Raw genomic sequence first — 23,753 nt, forward strand, 5'->3', positions numbered from 1 at the left:
GCATTTTATATACAGATGTGTGATAGTAATCGGATGATGTCATCTAGTCAGATAGTACAACAAACCCCACTCGCCCATCCTGCCTAAACTGATAAACATATAGTATAAGATCTTATGGACAGTAGCGAGTCTGAACCTTCTATTCTTCAAGATTCTGGCTCAGAATATAAATAATCAGAAAATAACAATTCAGGTAAGTTTTTAATAAAATATTTTGACACTAACTTATTCACAAACTGTAAGCACTTTGCTTTACAATCCAATATGTTTTGTTATACAATGTGAGTAAAAAGTTTGTAGCTCTAAAATAATTATTTAACTTGTGAATGCGTTAATGCAGTCGACCTCAAAGATTTTCCTGGCTAATGTTAAACAAAATAGGTTAAATTACTACGCAACTGCACTTCAAATGGCAAAATAAACTGCAAAACAGATTCTCATAATGAACAGTATATTAATAAAGATAATAGTTTTACAGTAATATTATTATAACCATAAAAGTAGGCTATATTTCTGTAGACTAGGACAAATTGGCCCCACCCGTTTGTGTCAATGAAGATATGATAAGAGTTTAAAAGAAAAAAGTTTCAATAACATGCTAAAACTATTAATTTTAAAATATTTTTTTATTACACCAGTATTTTGAGCTAGTAACAGCTTTAAAATATTTTGAGCATCTGTGTACTGTCTTTATTATGGAATAAATCAAGTGCTAATGTGTCAATCTTATAAATTAATCTTTATACCCAAACTACTGTATTTTAATTTTACTAAAATTTATTTATTTAAATAAAAATTCTAACAGCCTTTATGTTAACAATTTTTGTTACAGATAATGTAGATTATCTGAATGTGAAGATCCAAAAGCAGCAAAGCGATATAAATGTCAAATAACAGCGTAAGCGAAAATGTAATTCTGATAAAGAGTATTTTACTTAAAGGAAAATTATTGTGATAAAATATTTTTTAATTCACCATGCCTGCATAAATTAAAGTATGGTGAGAAAATTACTGAAGTGCAGAGAAATTCCATGTTCAATGCATTTTACAAAATGAGAAATTTTCAAGCTCAAACTGCTTACATTACTGAAATTTGTCGTCAAACTGTGCCAAAAATGCATTGTCTAAGAGATGGTAGTAGAGGTACTAAACGGAATCTCCATGACAATATAAATTTTTGTAAAAAACATTTTTTAGAAGCATTTCAAATATCTGATGGCTGGTCACATTGCTTCTTTTTTTCCTTGTTTTCCGTCACACTATACGAGAGCTCATAATTCAAATAGACAATTCCAGCCAGACACTGAAAATTCAGTTGATGCATTATGTACACAAAGAACATATTACACTTGTAATATGCTCAGTGGCTTATACGCCACTGAGTGACACAGCACGTTGTCGTGGTGAAGAAGGAAGCCATTGGTCCATTTTTCTGGTCGCTTTCTTCGTATGTCGTTTCGTAAACGTTGCAGTACACCCTTATAAAATTCAGAGTTTACAGTTGTTCCCCTTGGAACGAACTCTGATCGCACTATGCCCTCACCATCGAAAAAACAACGAGCATGACCTTGATGTTGAATTTTGACTGATGTGCATTTTTAGGGCAAGGAGATGAACTGGTTTTCTATTGGGAACTCTGCATTTTGGTCTCAGGGTCGTAGCCATAGACCCAACTTTCATCTCCAGTTACAATTTTGGCCATGAAGTCCGGATCTGCATGAAGATGACCCTTCAACTCCGTGCAAATTGACACATGATTTTCCTTCTGTTCATCACTCAGAAGTCTGGGAACAAATTTTGCACTCGCTCATCTCATTTGCAATTCATTAGTTAAAATGCTTTGAACGGATCTGTACGAGATGTTAAGGTCTTCTGATAGCTCTCGAATAGTCATTTGTCTGTTTGAACGAACCATTGTTTCCACTTTTTGCACATTTTCAACTGTTTTTGAGGTTACTGGACGTCCTGCACGCTGCTCGTCTTCAACAGACTCATTTCCGTTTTTAAATCGGTCATACCACTTGTACACAGTTTTCAAAGTTACCACATTATCGCCGTACACTGACTCTTAACATTTCGTGAGCTTCTTTGGCACTCTTTTGCAACTTAAAACAAAACTTAATGTTAATGCGTTGTTCAAAATCCATGTTGCGTGACTGACACGATAAACACAACCTCACTCTAGCGGCTCTGGCAGCTGACTGGCAAGCTCGAATGTTACAACTTGTCCCTGCCTGTCTCAGTTGATCAAGCTATTGGACAAATTACAACATATGGATGTAGCGTCGGCAGTTGCCGCTATAAAAATTTATTCACCGTATTTTTTGATCACACCTCGTATGTCTGAGATGAACAAGTAGCCTCAAGAGGGTCTCAAGAAAATAGGTTCCTGCATCGTTAAACATTTACAATCATGTTTAGCGATTGTTGCCATTAAAACTGAAACATTAAAGATAGCACTAACTTAGAACTTAACATCGTCCCATCAGCAAGCAAAAAAAAAGTTTACATTTCATATCACCAGTTCATGGCAGATTAGGACTGGGATACAGCAGAAGGTCCCCTTTTATGTTTAATTACTGATTAGAAGTATTTTATATTTGTTTACGTTAACTTTATTTGATTATAGTACATTATTCTAAAATTTAATATGTAAGTTATTTTTCCTGCAGTGTTGTTACACGTACATGTGTTGCACCACAAGTACATGTGGTGCAACTTAGTTTTACATTAAAGAAAATTCAAATTTAAAAAAATTAACAAGATAAAACCATTAGTTTGGAAATATTTAAAATAAATAACAATATTCCAAAACAATTTTTTTATTTATAGTATCATTTCTTATAAAGGACTATATATCTCAAAACCATGTAAGCATGACTTTCATCACTTTTCCTTTCACTGGCACATATAAACAGCTTCAGGTGAGGATTCAATAACTGTGCAGCTTATAAAGTATGATCTATTAGAAAAATTATTTGAAAACATTTACAAGACAGAAAAAAATCACACAAAAATGGCAGTCTGTCCTCCTAATTCATCCTCTACCCAAAAAAGGAGAAAATATTATTTAAATAAATACAGAGGAATTTCTTTTCTTTTAGTAACTTATATATCAGGGTGGTTTAGAAAGGGAAGATCTTGTGCGGAACAAATAGTTTGTGTAGAATTAATTATCCGAGATAGAATGGTGAAATGCAAGAATTATGCAATTCTTGCAAATTCAAAGAGGTATATGATTCTGCGGGTAGAAATGAGAATAAATGTTTTAACTGAACAATCAATTTCCAATGCCTTATCTAAAATTAAATTTATTTGGAATTATTAGAGCCATTAAAATAAACAAAAAAAAAAAACAAGGTAACAAGACTATTAAATGTGGTAGAAACAATAAGTTTAGGTTACAAGGAGTAGATTGTTTTGCCTTTATTACATTTCATACATTACAAATTTCCACTTTCATATTCCCATGCACAACCTTCTTTGTAAGCTTCTGTGGTAAATTAATTCATCAGTAAAAAAAAGAATTTGTGTTGGGTAAAGTTAACAAAAAACACACAGCTAGTATTTGCCAAAAGAGATTGGACTTTAATTGGAAATAAAACAAATGAACTTATGTTAAAATCATAACCTTAAAACATAAAGAGAAATTATGAAATTAACATAACTTAATGATACTTAAAATATCAGCTGAATCAACATATGAACAATGATGTTAAATGCAAAAATACATGAATATACATTTTTTAAATACACAATGTAACAAAGCCTGAAAACAAGAGAACATAAAACACCTTATTTTCAACTATATACTTAGAAAAACAAAACATCAATAAACATAGTATGACTGGAAAACTATTACATTACTGTCATATGCTGTAATATTGAAAAATTAGCAATGAACAGATGTCATTAACGTAGAAAAATAAATTACAATAATTTCAGTATAAAAAAAGAGTTAATTACAATATAATCACATTAAAGTAAGTAATAATATAAATAGAGTTCATTTTGGTAAATAAGCATTCTTGAAAATATAAAATTACAAAGTCCTAAAACATAACTGCACATCATGAGTAATTTGCTTTAGGTTAATTTAGAGAAGTATTATGAATACAGTTCATGAATAGAAAAGGATTAATCTCGGTGATTAACAAGTTACAAGATTAAATTATACAGTTAATTACCATAACAACAAATTGAAATAATTAAGCACGTAAAGTAGGTTGCAGCTGAACAAGGACACAACCTTATATAAGTCACCTGTTGTGACTGCACTTAAGTGAATAAATGGGTTTTAAACTAAACATGAAATACAAATTTGAATTTTTGTATGATGAACTGAATGTTCCACAAATTTTAATGATAAAAGAACTGTTTAACGTAATAAATAATGAAAATTGAACTTGCCTGTAGCATACAAATATTAGCAAGAGACGAACTCGTGAATGAAGGTAAATGAATACATACAGTAATCCTGGGCGTAGCCTGCAGTGGTGTATCAGGAATACAGGGGTGAGACGTGTTTTAGAGGTTGAGCAGGATGTGGCGTCTCAAATATGTAGCAGCGAGTTTGGAGAAATTCTGCATCGATGAAATGTAATCAGCAGCTCGAGTAGATTCGGCGTCGATAGAATTGGCAGCTTGTAGTGATTGAAACATTTTCCACAGAGACGTAATGTAGAATTTGAAGAAAAACTTAACGAAGAAACGAGGCAAAAACAAATCATAGAGATCGGTGAAATTACGAGACACTGCCGAGTAGAGCTAGAGAATATTTTGACAGAGAAATACTGCAACGTTTATGCGGGTATGAATGCGATGAAAAATATTATCATAAAGTTTGAGAGAGAATGGCCATAGGCGACTGTACAGGAGGAATGTTGAATCTACTCTGCCGAAAAGATGGCGTGAAAGAAAAGAGGGGGAAACCAAACCTAGGTAGTGGACAGGAGAGAGTGTGTGTAAAAAACAAGAGATGTGTGCATGTATTAGTATGGGAACGAATGAATAACGGGTGTGTGAAAAGTAGCCATAAATAATTCGAGAAATGAATACACACGGTCACTAAGGATGACAGAAGCAGACAGTCTGGCCGGCACCAGAAGTGTCAAACACGAGAACAAATAATCAAACAGGTACAAATGACAAGCCCAAAATACAAAACATAGTAAAATTTATCATGCCTGTAACAAACAACATGACCCAACCCTAGCTTTGAATTCATTGGAAATAACAGAACTTTATGCATGGCGTAAACAATATGAATCTTTTTATTTATATATATAAATTTATATATAAAAATAAAAAGATTGATTTAAAAAATCTATCACAAATACAAGTGACAACAAAGTACATTTTTCATTTAAAAGATTCTTAATTTTTTTAGAGGCTTTTACCTTCGCAAGTAAAAAAAAGTTTTTTTTTACATTTTGGCGGTATATATTTTCAAAAATATCTTTGTAAATTTTCAAGCATAAATTATATTTGCTCAGTTATAACAACTTAAAGTAGTACAGAATTTCAGAGCACAGTGAGAGACCTGGCATCTCAAGTCGCTGCCCTATATTGTTTAAGGTTTGCAACTCTTACACTTTCCAAAACCTTTTTCTATTGCGAACAGAATATATTACAGAATATATACAGAAAATGTAATAGGACTATTCAAATAATTTGAGACATAAATTTCAAAATATTTACTTTATTTTCAAGTGTATTTGTAAAAAATTAAAAACTAATACAGATTTTGAGGTTAATATTGATAACAGGCACAAATATCAGATTATATATTTCTTGTCTGGTTTTAATATTTGAAAACATTACTAAAATGGTTAGACATGTGATGTTAAGTAAACTTTAACACAAAATCAGAATGTGCTTTAGATTCAAGATCAGCGTTATTTGTGAAAATGTATTTGAGAATCTGACTGAGAAAACCATGTTCAGGAAAAACACATGCAACTTAAGATTTTTACAACATGTCTCACTTGTGAACTTTACACACATTTCTATATAGCACTTTTTCTGAACTCGTGGAATTTCTCACCGCCTACAAATTATCATATTGGCATGGTTGCAAGATAAGATATTTTTGGTTCATAAATATCACCTGCATATTATAACTAGAATAATATATAAATCTAATTTTTTTTTTAATGTAGTAATACAAATTAAAAAATTCTATTCAAGTAGTTTGTAGCCTTGACCGGCCTCTGTGGCTTGGGGTGGTAGTGTCTTGGCCTTTCATCTGGATTCCTGGGTTTGAAACCCAATCAGGCGTAATATTTTTCACACGTTACACAAAATTGCCATTTCATCCCATCCTCTGATGCAATACCTAACAATGGTCCTACAGGTTAAAATCACTATAAGCCAAAAAATAGTTTTTTTTATTCCATTCTAATGTATTTTATTTGTTGATGTTTACCTGTTCGATTTTTAATCGAAAAGGTAAACATTACACACAAAAGGTAAATCGATTTTTAATGCAAAACTGCTCGATTTTTAATTTCAGATAATACTTCAATAATTATCCCTTACACCACTGACTACCTACCATTATCACGTTTAGCGATACCTTGACTGATCAGTTTTCCTTACCTTTTTGTGTTGGTCAAAAAACTTAATAGTATTATTTTTACTCAATAAATATATATATCAATTAGATATAAAATTAATTGCACATTTTTATTACTTTTTTTAATATATTTTTTTTTAAATTGTCTTCGAGGCGTACAAGGTAGAAACCTCCTTGCAAAGTTGTAATATATACAAAAATGAGATAACGTTAAATTAAAAACATTATATAAATTTGGTTATACTTGTTTTAGTTTATGCATATTTTACACTTTTTTAAAGGTCACGATTTTCTAATATGATATCATTAAGATGTCTTTTTACGATGTAACTCTCGTTAAAAGATTTTTTAAAAAGATTACAAACATTAATTTTTTTCTTTAGTGTGGATATTAATGTGTTTTTTTAAATCATAGATGCGACTAAAAGACTTTTGACAAAATTTACATACATAATTTCTCTCTTTGGTGTGTAAATTAATATGCAACCTTAAACTTGAACGATGATTAAAAACCTTTTGGCAGAAATTACAAACATATTCTCTTTCTTTTGTATGAATATTCAAATGTGATTTCAAAGTAGAACTTTGATTAAAGGACTTCTGACAAAAGTTACAAATGTAACTTTTTTCTTTTGAATGGATTATTAAGATGTCTCTTTAAATGGTTTTTACAATTAAATGATTTTTGACAAAAGTTACAAATAAAATTATCCTCCTTAGTATGAATATTTAAATGTACTTTTAAAGTATAATTTTCATTAAAAGATTTCTGACAAAAGTTACAAACATAATTTTTCTCGTTACCTTTAAATTAGAATAACAGTTAAAAACCTTTTGGCAGAAATTACAAACATAATCTTTCTCTTTTGTATGAATATTTAAATGTGATTTTAAAGCAGAACTTTGATAAAATGACTTATGACAAAAATTTCAATTATAATTTTTCTCCTTAGTATGAGTAATTAAATGTAACTTTAAAGCAGATTTTTGAAAATAAGACTTCTGACAAATGTTACAAATATAATTTTTCTCCTTGGTGTGTAAATTAATATGCACCTTTAGATTAGAATAACAGTTAAAAATCTTTTGACAGAAGTTACAAACATAATTTTTCTCCTTAGTATGAATATTTAAATGCATTTTTAAATCATAACTTTGTTTAAAAGACTTCTGACAAAAATTACAAACATAATTTTTGTCATCTGAATCAATAATAAGATGTCTGATTAAACCGCTTCTGAAATTAAATGACTTCTGACAAAAGTCGCAAATATAATTTTTCTCCTTAGTATGAATATTTAAATGTACTTTTAATGCAGAACTTAGATTAAATGACTTCAGACAACTACAAACATAATTTTTCTCTTTTGAATGAATAATAAGATGTCTCTTTAAACCGCTTTTGAAATTAAATGACTTTTGACAAAAGTTACAAATATAATTTTTCTTGGTACTTCCCTTGATGATTTCTTCATCAATAGTAACCTGTAAAAATTAAAAATAACTAATAATTAAAAGATAATTATGAATTAATGTAATATATCAATTACAACATTAAGTGTTATATCTTGTAAAAAGCCACTAATAAACTATAAGCAACTAAATATACTATATTCATAATCAACATGGTTTTGAATATTAATCATCATTAAAATAAGGAACTTTACATCTCTTGTAGTATGTTTATACACTTGGCTGAAATTATTATCATATCCTTATTTTAAGAAAACCAGCAAAACTATTTAGCAAATTATAACAGCACATAAATATATTTATTACTTCTATATCCATGTTGATCAGATTTACAAACCCACATATTTTTAAATATGTACATTTTCCATACATATGTACATGTACATTTTCTGGTCTAAAGGTATCCAAAACTAATGGTTTATATTTAGTCATTGTAATTTCTTAAATGTACGCTCAAATGACAGGATATCTCCAAGATTTGTTCAGTATTCTCTTTCAGCTGAATATGCATGTGCAGACATGCTGACTCCAATCCAATTATAATCAGTTAAGATGTGGACCCCTTAATAAAAAGTTTAGTATGTGTTTTGGTCAGTGGCGTTTCACTTGGTTACGCATGTTCAACGCCTTGACGCAGTCTCCTACATCCAAGATTATTCATATTCCAAGGAACACAGATATGTTATCCGTGTTCCTTGGAATCAGTCCTTTTAACCTTGGAACGTCAGCGAGACGTTCTCACTGACATCATCATGGGTTCAGCTACAGGGCTGAACAAACACCAATACTTATCAGCAACAATTAATTCATTATTACCTCAAGGAAGGTTTGACAGCTTAGTTTACAATTCCTTTCTTAAATAAGGTTTTTTACAAATCTTTAAATTTTCTAACCATTTTTGTTATAGTTTTTACTTTTTTAATTTTTTTCTATTAGAATTTAATATAAGTAGAACATAGGAATATTGAATATAATAAGCTCTTCATTGAAAATCACCCCAGCAATAACATCAAAAAGGGTAAGTTCATCTCCTGATTGTATTTTTTCAATGTTTATTTTAGTATTAATACTAAACAATTTTAATACATAACTCCACATAATCACATATACACTGTTTTGAAACTAATAAAAAATTAAATTTAAAAAATCTGTCACATAATGAGAATAGTTCTTATTTTTATATCACATAAGCATGTACATGATTTCAATTTCTTTGAAAATATTCCTTTATGTTAATTGATTTATCACTTTTACATATTTTTCTTTGAATTCATAAAATGCTTTTTTTTTTATAAAATCATTTTTTGTAATCATTTCTTATAAAAATATATAAGATTATTTCCTTGTTAACATTCCTGATTATTTCAACTTCTTTTTTTAGAAATATGATGACAATTCTGAGCTCCCAGGCCCTTCACGAATAAATAAAAGAAACCTGTCCATTACCGCACAAGAAAAATCTTGTAATCAGAAGAAGTGTTTAATTTCCTAATGAATTCAGGTATCAAAGATAACAGGTGATAAGGGCCATGTAGAAAAGGTAGAGTAAAACACCTGCTCCAGGATTATTTAGATGTAGGGCACAGTGTATAAACGAATAATCTTTATAATAGTGTACCTCTGATGAATTGTTGGGAAGAAAACTTTAAATAACGGGGACCCTGAAGCCAAACCGTAAAGGAAATCCAGTTCATATTAATAAAAAAATTTCAAGGAGAGAAACTGAGCAAGGTTACACCAAAAAAGCTATCTGTGTATTTAAGTGGTTCGACAATGCCAGATAATAATGATTTCTTTTCAACACAGTACACAAATAACAACAGTCAAAATCAGATCTGGAAAACAAAAAGCTAAGCCCAAGGCTATCGCAAAATATAACAAAGTATGGACAGAATTGATCAAGCAGATCAACTCGTGGCTTACTAGTCCCTGGAAAGAAAAACTTTGTGATGGTATGCAAAAGTTGCTATTCATGTGATTATGAATAACGCATATCTACTGTATAAAACATATAGGCCTAACAAGAAAATGACATTGTTAAAATTTTGGGACGTTTTAATGAAAAATTAATTTACATTAACCAACAGAAAATAAAGCCAGAAACAGCAGTTTTAGAGGGATTGGCAAGACCCAAATTCATATTCCACAGAAAATAAAAAAGAATGAATCTGATAGAAAACCACAGAGAATCCCAATGTTATTGTTCGTTGTGTCCTTCGCAATCAGCTTTTTGTTTTGAAATCTCCTTATTTGAAATCTACTATATGTAAACTAGCCTAATTGGCTAGTTTACATTTAATTAAAATTTCCTATTGTTATTATTTCCATTTTAGTATTGTATTATATTTACTACTGTTTATGTTATTCCTTTGGACTGTTTTTTCAGTACTGTGCTGTATTATAATTGCATTTGATAAAATATTAATACTGTTTGATTATAATAAAATTAATAACAATCAATTCTGATATTTGTGTTTTTAATTTACATCTCACCCAGTATAACAATTTACACTCAGTTTTGTCTATAAAATTCATATCTAATATGCTTTTATTACTGTAGATTGTGCAGTATGAATAAAACAAATGAAAATATAACAATAATTTATATTTAATAAACAGGCCTATTATTTTGATAAAGAATATAAATTATTTCAATGCAATAAATATTATTTACAAATAATAGCAGACTATATAACAGAAGAAAGGATGATGTTAGGTCTGTATTCTGTGGCGGGCAACTTCACTACGGTGTCTTAAATATTTCGTCATTTTCTGGCCAAAAAAGCATTACTAAATTTAAAAAAAACCAATATTAGCATTGATAAAGGTCTGAAAGAAGTGAATTTAAAAAAAAAGAGCCACATTGATCGGTTTCTTGATACCCCATTAGCACTGAACGGACGTGTTAATGGAGACTGAAGCTTGGTTTCACAAATTGGAAATCATCCAAACATTTCAGTTAGTGACAGAGACTTAGAGTCTCTGTCACTAACTGAGACTTAGAGTCTCTGTCACTAACTGAAGATGTTTAGTATGTATCGGGGTCTGTTTTAAATTGCTTAACAAATTTTTAATAAATATTCAAATACAATAACCAAATGCAATTAACAACAAATCACCCAAAGCTTATTAAAATGTTAATTCGATGAACAAGATAAAAATGCACACATTTTAGTTATCACTGAAGTTTCAAAACAACACTTTTGCTCTCACACATTGACCATTTATTATTCACACACCTTAGTTAAGTATGAATTAATTAAACAGAACTAAATAGAATTAAAAAAAAAATTTCTTAAACACTTACATGACCTGGATCAAATCTGATCTGTTCTTCTGTGTTCACCGTGTGTAAATGCTTATCATTTATTTGAAGTTCATTCGTTTTCATATTAAAATTAAACGGTGTTGAAACTTCATTATTCAATGAGATCTCAGATTCCTTGAAAAATGTGAAAATTATATACAGTTAATAATTTTTTTTTTTTATTCTGATAAACTTAATAATACCATTATATAAAAATCACACATCACAAAATAAATTAATAATAGAAACATGCATGCAATTGCGCACACGCACGATTCTGCTGGAACTTTCAAAACCTATTCTATTCTAGTTTGATTCTACATTTATTTATGTATGTATGTTCTTTTTAATTATGTAATGTATATGTTTGTAATATGTACGTTTCTTTTTAAATTTACTGAAATATTTTATTTTTTTTTTTACTTAGAATGTTACCCATTAAAAAATAGAATGATTAGTCCAATATATATGATAAAACCTTTCTAAATTATGCAGATTTTGTCTTGCAAAGGTCCATCTGGATAATTGGGTTCCACTGTATGAAAAATCTAAACCCTTACCTTGTCATTTTCAACTTTAAAATTTTCTGATTTAACTAAATTGGTCTCTTCAATTGCTAAAGGATCTTTTGGAATATCATCATTAATAACATCAAGCGGTTCCTCTTTAAGTTGTACTAAATCTTTTTGCTGCAACACAAAAACAAAAAATGAATGCTACAAAGTAATTATGTTTATGATTTTTGGATAATTTATGTTACAAAGATAAATTGTATTTCCAATTCACTATTATTAGGTGACTAATGTGTCAGGTTTTGTATAGGAAAACCTAGAAAATGTTTCTTTTGCTTAATGTTATCCAAATTTAAAAATACTGCTATTCACCTCAAATTTTTCTACAAATTGTTATCTTTTACAATCAAATAAGCTGTTAAACTGTCGCGGTAATTCTCTTGGTTTAATCTTACTGACATTAGTGTTAATATTGCTTATGATGAAATTTTTTATCACGATAAATATCATTTACCTTTAGAGATAACATTACCTAAGATTTTGAATTCTACTCTTACATCGGATAAATACATGCCATAATACATAAAATTTATTTTGTTACTCAAAGGTGTTGACGAGTAATGAAGCCATCAAAACCACTGAAAACACCATCCTTCTAACCGTAAAATTATAACAATAATAATATCAACAAAAAAAAAAAACTAAAATAAGATGAGAAAAAAATTATAAAATTTTTTGGATACATTGAACAATGTATCCAAAAAATTCACAGCAAGTATTTTGTCAGATTATAATGTAGGTCTATTATAAAAAATATTTTGATATATCTATAATGAGATAGCTTATATTAAAGATAGTTTGTTACTATGACTCATACACGCAGTCATGTTTAAACACGAAAATAAATAGACATGGATGGACATAAATGTTTGCAAAATCCTGAATGTAAACATTGTAGAAGTCTCTGTTACTGTTTTGATTTCAATGCGACATGTTGTATTGTTGCTAGAGTTAATACGGTGGTAATTCAAGTATTATATACTTGTTTAAAAAGTAATTTTATTAACAGTGAACTTCTCTTTTATTTCTAATTTTATTAATTAGAGAAATTTTTAATTTTAGTTGTAGAGAAACTGGAATAAGACAAAGTGAGGTGCAATTGGTAGTTTTATAAATTATACTAACTGTATTGTTATTGTAAGAACCCTAGCATTTTATAAAAACAGATTATGGAGTGTTCAATTAGCATTTACACTGAAACAGTATGTCACAAATTGACTTACAATAGATCTTCAGTATTGCACGATATTTTGGAGTTTACTAAACAGCAAATAACATTGATATCTTTAAGAAGTGGATGTACTGAAACAAAAAGTATCTGTACTTTTCATAAAACTGAATATTTAGATAAATATTTTCATACTAATGGGAAAAGTCACTCGGACCCATTTAGCTATCACACTAAGCAGGTGATCTCTCTTAGAAATATCTTTGACACTTTCAACGTGCAATTCAAATTTAAAATTAATTCCAGGCAGAGCACTGTGTACAAAATGCTTAAACAAAATGCAAAAACCACAAAATGATACAGAAAGCGAACCGGAATGTGAAGATATATTTGAGCCTCAATATGTTATAGTCATGTCTGTGAAAAAAGCTTGTTCAGCACTTGGCATTTCCTCCGAAAGGTTAAAAAATTATCGAAAAGCACAAAGGTACCAATTTCAAAAAATAATGTTATGAAAATAGCCGAGTCGGTTACCAGTAAATTAAACAAATCCTTTCATTTAAATATTTCTACAGAAGAAACCAGTTTAGTACCGCAAAATTATGCTGATTTAGGTAGGGAATGTGAAGAATTAATCATTAAAATAAAAGATAAAATGAAAACAGTTAAATCAACCCATGAAAAAATTAATATTTTATTACCAAGAAGCTGGAACAATCAAAAAATTCAAAATGAGTTTACTGTTGGTCAGCATTTAGCCCTTCAATCCAAACAATTAGTTAAAACAAGTGGAATTTTGCCGCAAATCGGCAAAAAGAAACCAAGTCACGTAATTGATGAAAATGTTATTAAATGTGACCAACATTTTTACCACAATGATCAGCACAGCTGAATGATGCCAGGCAAGAAGGACTGTGTCTCAGTAAGACAAGCTGACAGGAAGTCAATTAATATTCAAAAAAGCTCGTCTTATGTAACGAAAAAGAATTGTATACAGCCTTCAAAGAAAAACATAATTTAAAAATTGGTTTTTCAAAATTTGCTGATTTAAGACCTAAATTTTGCATTCTGCCTTTTCTGGTAGATTATTTTCTCTAAGATGTTGCTGGAATTCAGGCGCAAAACATCATAAAACCACTGGCTAAAAATTTCTTGTATCATTCAAGCACTTCATTGTGAAAAATATTTCACCGGTAATAAGTCACGATTTATATGTTTAAAAACTCTCGGGTTTTTGACTTGCCAATAACAGCTAGAGGAAGTCTATGACAACCACTTGCGATAGAACATACATGATTGGAGATGCGTTCTTTCCTTACTTTGTATCCAGCCTCAGAGCTCCCGGAAGAAGATGCTATGGAAAAACTCTCGGGTTTTTGACTCGCCAATAACAGCTAGAGGAAGTCTATGACCATTTGCGATAGAATATACATGATTGGAGATGCGTTCTTTCCTTACTTTGTATCCAGCCTCAGAGCTCCCGGAAGAAGATGCTAAGGTTTTCTAAGGAACCGCCTTCCAGGACAATTCCATTTTGTTACAGTTATACACCTGCGCATGACTTAAATTATTACTTTTATTTTTTGAACTAAACTTTCACAATAGTCTACTACAACCTGACTATCAGCGCTTAATTTTTCACCCTCAATTGCAAGCTGGCGAATTCCTTGCCTTAGTTTAAAACTATTTAGCCAAACCCTGGCTGGCTTTAAAATCTGGATCGTCATTTAATAGTTCATTCATTTGAAGAACTGCCTCAATAATTAATGAGCCACTTAAAGGTAGACCTTGACTACGATGCTGTGCAAACCAAATGTACACTGGCTTGTCACGTTCAGCATTTTCTGTTGTTTTCATTCTCTTTCTGGTTGTTACATCACCATCAGTAACTTCCAGTTTACTCATCAATTGCTCTATTTTATCTGCATTTTTTAAAATATTATTTACTGATGTATGAGGGATTGCAAACTCCTGTGATAGTTTAACGGTACTTTCACCCTCATATAGGTGTTCAAGAATCTCAAACTTTTATAACTTTCACATTTGCTAAACAACTGACTCACATAATGCAATGAATTTTAGAAACGAAAAGGAAATGATGTAATTACAGTTCTTTTGATAATAAAATACTACACTGTGTAAGAAATATGAAAAAACTGATTAAATAATAGTGCCCAAATGAAAATGTTTATATGGATGAAAGATATGTAAAGTAATTTTATCAGTTCTTTTCTCACATGATTACTATAATTTATACATAATGTACAATAGGCTCATATAAAAACATCAGTCGCAATTAAGTGAATTTTTATACTGTAGGCCTAACAGATGGGGTACTTTTTATTAGTAATTAAAAATTTAATTTACTTTTGTGTATCAGTATTGTACCTCTAAAATAAAAATCACAAATTTTTCCAGAAGGATGACGAATTATTGAACGAGATGAATTAACGGGTAACGAACAATCGAGGTCCTATTGTAATTATAACCTAATTGAAAACTTCAAGAGTCTATTGCAAAACTGTCAACTATCCACTGTTCTTATTTATTAGTATCGTAGAATATGAATAAGAAAATAAGTATTATTATTTTCAATAAATAGAAAGATAATCATGGAACTTATGCAATGTTATCCAACCCAATGTTTTTTTATCGTATACGTCATTACTGTTAAATGTTTTGAGTACGTAAATTATAAATTCAGTAATTATTGCAATTATTTATTATTTAAATCAAAACATTTATGTTAATTGGTCGAGGTTAGCGAGCTTAGGTTAATTTATATATCTATAACTATAAACAGCAAACCTTTGGATTATTGTCAATATCGCCCGATATAACCATTATATATAACTATAATTTAACGAATTAACCTACGCTCGCTAACTTACACTAATTAACACAGTAATGTTTTAAGAAATGATTACATTGTAGAGCAACTAACCGTACAGCATTAGTAATTACAAATTCATCATAAAAAAAAAATCTACTTAAATTCTATTAATTTATGTTAGAATGGTATAAAATTACTTACTTGGTCAGAAAAACAAAAGTGAACACCACCAAATAAATAATACTTATATTATAATATAACCCCTCCCACACAAAGGTCTTAGACAAACATTCACAGTATTAATGATTGTTCAATACTGCCAACAAATGCAATTGTATACTTCAATACATACGATATCTCATTATAATACTGAATAATAATAATGTTTTTGTTTAACATAAAAGTAATGCAACACAAAAACGCAGTAATTATATGTAAAAATTCAAAAAACATTTTCGTTAATAAATTAAACAGCCAGTAATCATTTTCAATTACTTATACATTTTTGACCATGACAATCGGAGATGGTATTAATTTAAAAATGCATACTTTTGAAACGACACACCACCAAATTTATTATTTTTTTCCTATAAAAATGTACTTAAAATATTTTACAAGAAATTAGTTGTCCTTTTTTTTTTGACATCGTCTAAATTAAAAAATGACTCGGGAAGACCGGACGAGTCGAAAGTGGTCAGCAAAAAACTAGAGTTGGGAGAAACGAATCATTATAATGATTCAAATCACGTAAATCAGTTAGTTATAGAGATAACTAACTTATCAAAATCAGTTAGTTATAGAGATAACTAACTTATCAAAATCAGTTAGTTATCGAGAATCACCGATTCGAATCGCATAAATTTTTCAGTGAATCCGAAGTCAATAATTATTAAAAACAAACATCAGACATAAACGAGTATTTTTATGAATCACTGCAACGAAATGCCAAAAGACCTTGACAGCCACTTTTGTTTAAAATAGCAGTACACATAAATATAAATGATACATATAAGCATTTTATATAGGATTATATATTAATTTTGTTTCATGTTGTTGAAGTAGTTATGTGAAGCGAGAAGGTATCGGATCCGTAATCATGGACTCATCGGTCTGAGTCCAACTTTACATACATATATATTATTTTTAGCTTTTTTTAATTTAAATATAGTGATTTATTAATAATTATTAACCTTTGTAAACATTTTTGAAATAAACTCAAAAGTACATAAAATTTTATTTTACTAATACTTCTGATCTTCTTCTATAATTTTTTATTATTATTGAATTGTTATTTGTTGTAAAACGTTTTTACAATCAGAGGTTAATAATTTGTTTTATAACATCATATCAGCCGATTAGTATGCTACCTGTACTTTAAAAAGTTTTCAATAAATATCTACATAGAAGATTAAAACCTTTTTTCAACAAAATAAACCAACATCTGACTACAAGTTTGGCTTTCAAACATTTCATAGTACCATCGAACAGATTCATAGTGTTCTTTCTAATATTCAGATAGCTTCAGACAAAGAACGTCTGCTCTACCAGTTTTTATTATATCTGTCAAGTCTTCAGATAAGGTGTAGCACACTGGCCTTTTTAAAATTAATCAACATCTACCTTTTCAGTATTTTAACATTTTCAGTTCTTTTTTAAGTAATAGATATTTCAAGGTTAAAATCCAGACTGAATTGTCTCCACTATTTTCCACAAATATATGGATCGCTCAAGGAAGTGTAATATTCATACGTTTCCAAATATGCCGGTTTCTCTCAACACTGACATAGCCGCCTTTACTTATGTACTTTGTTTGTACCGCATGAAAATAGTTAAAGCATCACCAGACACAATGTCACAGCACCTTCAAGAATAGTTAAACAACATTGAAGCACGGGGGAAGTTGTGGCAAATAAAGTCTGACAAAAATTCAAGTACACATTTTAGTTTCACTCTCTGAACAAATGTCCACTTGTTATAATCGATGACATTCAGCTACCGCAATCAAATTCTACAAAATACTTTGGTATTCATCTTGACAAAAGGCCCGCATTTGGAAAAACGAGAAAACTGAATATTAAATTTTGTCCAGTTGTACTGGATTGTAGATCGAAAGTCAAAATTATCTCCGAACAAGTTAATTATTTACAAAGCCATCCTGAATCCAATCTGGATTTACGGCAGCCAGTTACTGGGAATATTAATAAAATGAAATGTAATTATATTACATTTTCAATCCACAGTTTTTCACAGTTCACAGATTTACCTTGGTGCATTACAAATAAGAATGTACACGACTCTTCACATACCTACAGTTATAGAAGGAATCTCAATTTAATAATCAAAACTCAACGGTCATCCAAATGTACTGTCGATTAACCTTTCAAACCGCATTTGACACTTACATCCTACTGACCTTTTTTAAAATTCAAGATTTTTAAGAAGTAAATCCTTCTAAGGGAAGTAAGAAGTAATTATTTTTTTAATTTTACCGTTGAGTTTTTCTCCTTGAAGACATTTGCAAACATTCATTCACCTCATTTGTACATTTGTCCTGAATGAACAAATTATAGATATCTACTTGCATTAAAAAAAGTTTATATCAGCTGTTATTTATTTCAAACGCATTCTAAAATACGTTAAACCAATTTAAAAAATAAACCACCTAATAATGACATCTGATGCCAGTGTGAAACAGCTGCAATGTAGACTATTTCCTTACTCATTTCCTGCCAGGCATGACTGCTTCAGGTCGAACCTGTAGTGCAGCGAGTATGATTTGTGCTTTTATTGAGGCACCCTCGATAATGTTGAGCATGTGATCTTCGTGCGCATCAAGTGGACTAAAACCAAGAGCGAGGTATGTAACGGACCTGTTAGACACGAATAACATAATCGAATGCGATTTCTGAGTTAGTGAGGATCACCACTGCGTGGAAGGGGGCTGGGGAGTAGAATGGTGGGCATCCACCTACGTCAGTTAAATTTGGTTAGACCACATTCCGGAAAAAAGAGAGCTGAGGGGAGTGAGCAGAATCCAAATTGGGATTGAGGGCCCATGCCGCTGACTGAATAAATTTGGTCGATTCGTGTACTGCATTATCCGCATGGGCGGGTGATTTTAAAGACACGTCCAACCTTGTATTTTCTATAAAAACTCTTGAAAACGTCGTTTACTGGTCAATTTATTAAATAGAGTGGGAGATCGAACAGTTAACATAAAATATATATATACAAATAAAAATATATATATTGTATTGCCATGAAACTTGACACAATGTCTGTCAGTAAACCTTGTTTCAGATATAAGCATTACGTCTATCTTAATATTTAAAACAGCTTTTGATTCTAGTTTTTTATCAGACAACCCGTTATCATTCCAGATTGCTAGTCTGAGACAGTAGATCGTTTTTTCTCAAGACGATTCATGAATAGTCCAGTTCATATTTTCAAGCGTTCACTCAAATCTTTGCAACATACGGTCCAGGACATTCATCGGCCCGTGAAAATTTTGGTTATCAATAGTTTGTTGATCATAGCGACAACTCATTTTAACTTTTTCAACGTATGTAGTACCAGAAATATTCAGCCTATTATTATATTCATTATTATGTTACACTAATGTTACTACTATTATAATTATGAAAGCCATTGTTACTAGAATTCGTTACACGATCGTCTCTCTTTTAGCACTCAAATTGTTATTATTGACGTTAGTATAATTAATAATTAATTAGTTTAATTAATTGTTATTAGTTACAATTCTGGAAGATAGGGCGGGTTTGATAGAATAGACTTTAGTTTTATACTATTGATAGATTTTACACCCTTTGTAACTCGCCGCAGCTGATGCAGGAAGCTGGAACCTGGTGCCTTAGAACAGACTGTTGTTGCACGATCTGTACCGCATTTTACAGAACGGTGCGGGCGATTGCGTAGATTTTTGGTATGGCCAAAGCGTTGGAAAGGTTTGCATTGGACCGCTTCTTTTTTAAAATACGGAACTTCAAAGCTAACAGTTGTGTAGTTGAGAGATTTCACGTCAAAAATTTCTTTATTATTAGATTTGGGCTCCAAAACATTTGCACGTCAAACGTAAAAAATATGTTTTTTGATCCTATTTTTGGCGTTTTACACGGGATATCTTAGAAACTAAGGGAGATACAGTTCTGGGACCTATTTTTTTTTGATTTCCCAGCTCAAAAACCATAAGAAACAATTGAATTTGCCCCTTAATTGACCTTCCCAGAATTTCAGAAAGCCATAATTTACCCGGGGAGGAACTGAAACTCGGGCGAAATATTTCATCCTGTATAACTCGCTAACGGAGCGTTTCGGACCTATGTTTATATGAACTTTTTTCTTATTTTTAGCCTCTAGAATGAGTTGTCAAAGTATGCCCTATCCTCCTGAACCACCTGTATTTCCTTGATTTTGGGCATAAAAATAATTTTAAATTGAAAAAAAAAATTTTTCCTCGCTAATCAAGTTTGAACATATTAGGAATTCACTCTATATATCCATTAATAGTTATTTATTTTTTAAATATAATTTAATCAAACTTAACCTACGCTCGCTTCGCTCCCTAACGTTGCCTAGTTAACACAGTAATGTTTTGAGTAATTAAATAATAAATTCAGTAATTCTGGCAATTATTTATTATTTAAATAATGAAAACATTATTGTTAAATTTGTCGATGTCAGCGAGCGTAGGTAAAACAAATTTTTTTCCCTTAATTCTCGCCTAAAAATTGTTATTTGTAACAAAAAAAAAGTGTGCTTCACACCGCACGGCCGAAGTGAAGAATTGTATGGGATCGCAATCGTTTCGAGTTAATATATTATATTACAAGTAGCGTACGTATAACGATTACCTTCAATAGCCGCTTTAACCTTTCACCCCTAGAACCAATATAAACGTGTTTTTTCCACGATTATCCCGTGTTTGTAGTAAAATTTTCCCGCTGAAAGACTGGATTTGCCGAAAAATACGTAATAAAACACGGGTTTGAGGCCCAGAAAATTACAACAAAGAAATTGACTGCTGAACCTTCATTTCTCTTTTCACGGGTTTTTTCGAATACATTAAAGAAGGGCTACTTTCAATAACGAATATGTGTTCACATGTCGAAACAGTCGATCCACTGAAAAATTCATAATAAAACATGTTTTAACCGCAAACAGAACGATTAATTTTAAATTTATGATGACGATTCAGCGATATGTGTGTACATCGTTGATCGTTATTTAATATACGCAACGATCATAATTATTTACGATTCGGCCTTTAAAATTATTGTTGGTTTTCATAATCTAACAGCTATTCGGTTAACGCTGTAAATTTATAACGACGATCTGCATCGATCAGTCATCATTACTTTCAGAGAAAGCGGATGATTAAAAAAATTTGTAGTTGTGATAGCTAGCTATTGACAGCTGATGTTATTTTTTTATATTATACATAAGAAACGGGATCGCTCGGACATATCTTTTGTTAAATAAAAAAAGGGCGTACCTCGAAAACGGCCGCGCCCTAGGGCATTTTTAACGCCATTTTAAAATTCTTAACCCGAAAGGAACTTTGCCATCGCCCAGATCGATCGATCCTAGTCCCACGCGTCTAGCGGCTACCGTTCTCGAGATACTAGCGCGAGAAAAATTCTCCCCAGCTGAATCGCAGGACCAAAGTATTTCATATAAAGTAATTTTTTAACGGTAAACAGCAATCTTTACCGACAATATTTTCAAGGTTATGACTTTTTAAACGCGTATAAATAAGGAATTTAAAATCATCACTTACACTGAATTTAAACGATTATAATTTAAACAGTCACGTCTAGCAACTTCTTCAACTCGAACTCCTATGTTTTAATAACTCGACATATCTCGTTGCAAGCCTACAGGCTTGCAACATTCTCTACAGCCATCTACAGGGATGGATGTAGAGAATGTTTAGGGAAAATCTTTTCCTTTAAAAATATCCAAAAAAAAATAATCACACGGATTCGCATACTAACGGTGGGACTATAACAATTATAAAGAAAAAAATTTAATTCACATTCCGCCGCGTCCCGTCGTAACGCAGTTCGAATCTCAGTGGACTTTTTTTTCACTTTAAAATTATTTATTTATTTATTTAATTTAAACCAACAGCTGCTCACCAGCGGTACCAACCTTTAAATTAATTATTATAAATAATATTTAAGACGAAAATATTAACCAAGTTGACGCCCCTGCGGAATTTCAAACTCCCGCTAAGGGAATAGGAAATTTTCCAGTGGGATTTCCTATTAAATTACATATTTACATTTTTAAAAGTACATCAAATTTTGTTTTATTATTAACTTCTCATATTTTTTCATTGTTTTTTTTAAATTTATTTTATTGTTATTATTTATTGTTATTTTTTTTTACAATCAGAGGTTAATGATTATTAATAAATCAATATTTTTAAATTGAAAAGGAGATGAAGTCTGATTCGAACCGATATCCCTTCTTCCTCTTGTAAGATCCAAATATTTCATTAATTAAAATTTTATTCTGCTATAACTCTGCAACCGATGAAAATGAGTACCGCTTATGATATATCGTTGAAAAACTCTCGACGAGGGCTTAATGCGATTAAGAAAAAGTCAAAAATACTTATTTTTGATCGGTTCCAGAGTATAGCCGAATAAAATTTTAATTAATGAAATATTTGGATCTTACAAGGGGAAGGCACCTAGGTTCGAAACAGACTTCAAAAGAAAAATTTTTTAATAAAATAAAATTTGATGTACTTTTCATATAAAAAAAAAATGTGTATATGTAATTTAATGGGCGTACAAGGAAGTCATGTGGTGTCCACATTAGATTTTTTAATAAAGTATTTCCAGCCGATCTGTTTCATTTTCCAAATATCAGCAGCCGATATTGGCAGTGGAACTTAATTTTTATTTAGAAAATGATATAAGTCGATGTAATTTGTTGTTTCGTCGTTAATTATACGTTATTTTATTATTACCGATATTACAGCATCGCTATTGTCTGCATTATGATTGGAAAACGCAATAAAATTGATCGCGCATCGCGTTTTATTATTAACAAGATTTTTCCATCGTTCCAAATTTCAACGCTTAAAACTCTATAACGAAGGCGTTAACAGAAAAACGGCGTTCACCACTGTTTTTCTAGTAAAACTTTAAACCGAAATCACGTATCGTACGTCAACCTTTCTATTTAAAAAATTAAGTTTGATTGATTACGGCGGAAAAAATTAAAAACCCACCGTAATGCAGATTTTTTTAACTTTGGTGAACTCCATTTCTTTCTCCTTCCAAAGACTTTTCAGGTATGCAGTATAAAGCTGTTCCCATACTTAAATATCACTCTGTATGTAACTCTCTCGATCTTGTACAGGAACTGTAAGATTGATCTGCTGCTGTGTGCGTGCGCGCGCACACGCTTTTTTCGAATTGTAATATATTTACATATTTTTTTTTACGATGGATTCGGCGATTATATGTCTTCTTTGCTTCCGTCACCCCAATTTAGCGAATATACTAGCTGCAGCTAGGCCCTGTGGACCGGTAATCGCTAGCGGACAGATTTGAGCGTGTTTAGCGAAAGATCGGATCTGTACTTATTACGTCAGGTGAGTGCGATCAAAACACAGGGCTAAACGAATTAATTTCCGGACGACCAAGATCTGGTCGATCAAGAGCGTACCCGCTGAGTTAAACGGTTAGCGCTCGACTTGCCGATGCTCTATGGTTTATTCGTTTGGGATATTTATCGTTTAGTTTTACAAGTAGAATCCGAAAAAGTATTGCCAGCCCAGTATGTTA

At 30.8% G+C, this 23,753-nt stretch overlaps 1 protein-coding gene and 1 long non-coding RNA gene across 6 annotated transcripts in view; one reads left to right on the forward strand and one right to left on the reverse strand.

The window, feature by feature from the left end:
• The window catches only part of LOC142321331 (uncharacterized), a 178,159-nt gene extending 168,693 nt beyond the window's left edge, over window positions 1-9,466 (forward strand). For 3 of the 4 annotated variants that reach the window (XR_012755596.1, XR_012755594.1, XR_012755593.1), the window contains exons 5-6: window positions 16-193; window positions 833-1,415. This is a non-coding gene — a long non-coding RNA (uncharacterized LOC142321331). Of the gene's footprint in view, window positions 1-15; window positions 194-832; window positions 1,416-9,431 lie in introns of those variants that run through there. The other variant, XR_012755595.1, reaches the window with a different exon arrangement.
• Window positions 5,394-23,753, reverse strand: part of LOC142321330 (uncharacterized) — a 44,724-nt gene continuing 26,364 nt past the window's right edge. For both annotated transcript variants that reach the window (XM_075359322.1, XM_075359321.1), the window contains exons 4-6: window positions 11,918-12,046; window positions 11,358-11,492; window positions 5,394-8,062 (exon numbers count right to left, since the gene is read on the reverse strand). In XM_075359322.1, coding sequence (XP_075215437.1) covers window positions 7,508-8,062; window positions 11,358-11,492; window positions 11,918-12,046 — 819 coding nt within the window. In that variant the 3' untranslated portion in view covers window positions 5,394-7,507. The remainder of the gene's footprint in view (window positions 8,063-11,357; window positions 11,493-11,917; window positions 12,047-23,753) is intronic.

Source organism: Lycorma delicatula, chromosome 3 (genome assembly GCF_047948215.1).
Source record: "Lycorma delicatula isolate Av1 chromosome 3, ASM4794821v1, whole genome shotgun sequence".
Taxonomy (NCBI): domain Eukaryota; kingdom Metazoa; phylum Arthropoda; class Insecta; order Hemiptera; family Fulgoridae; genus Lycorma; species Lycorma delicatula.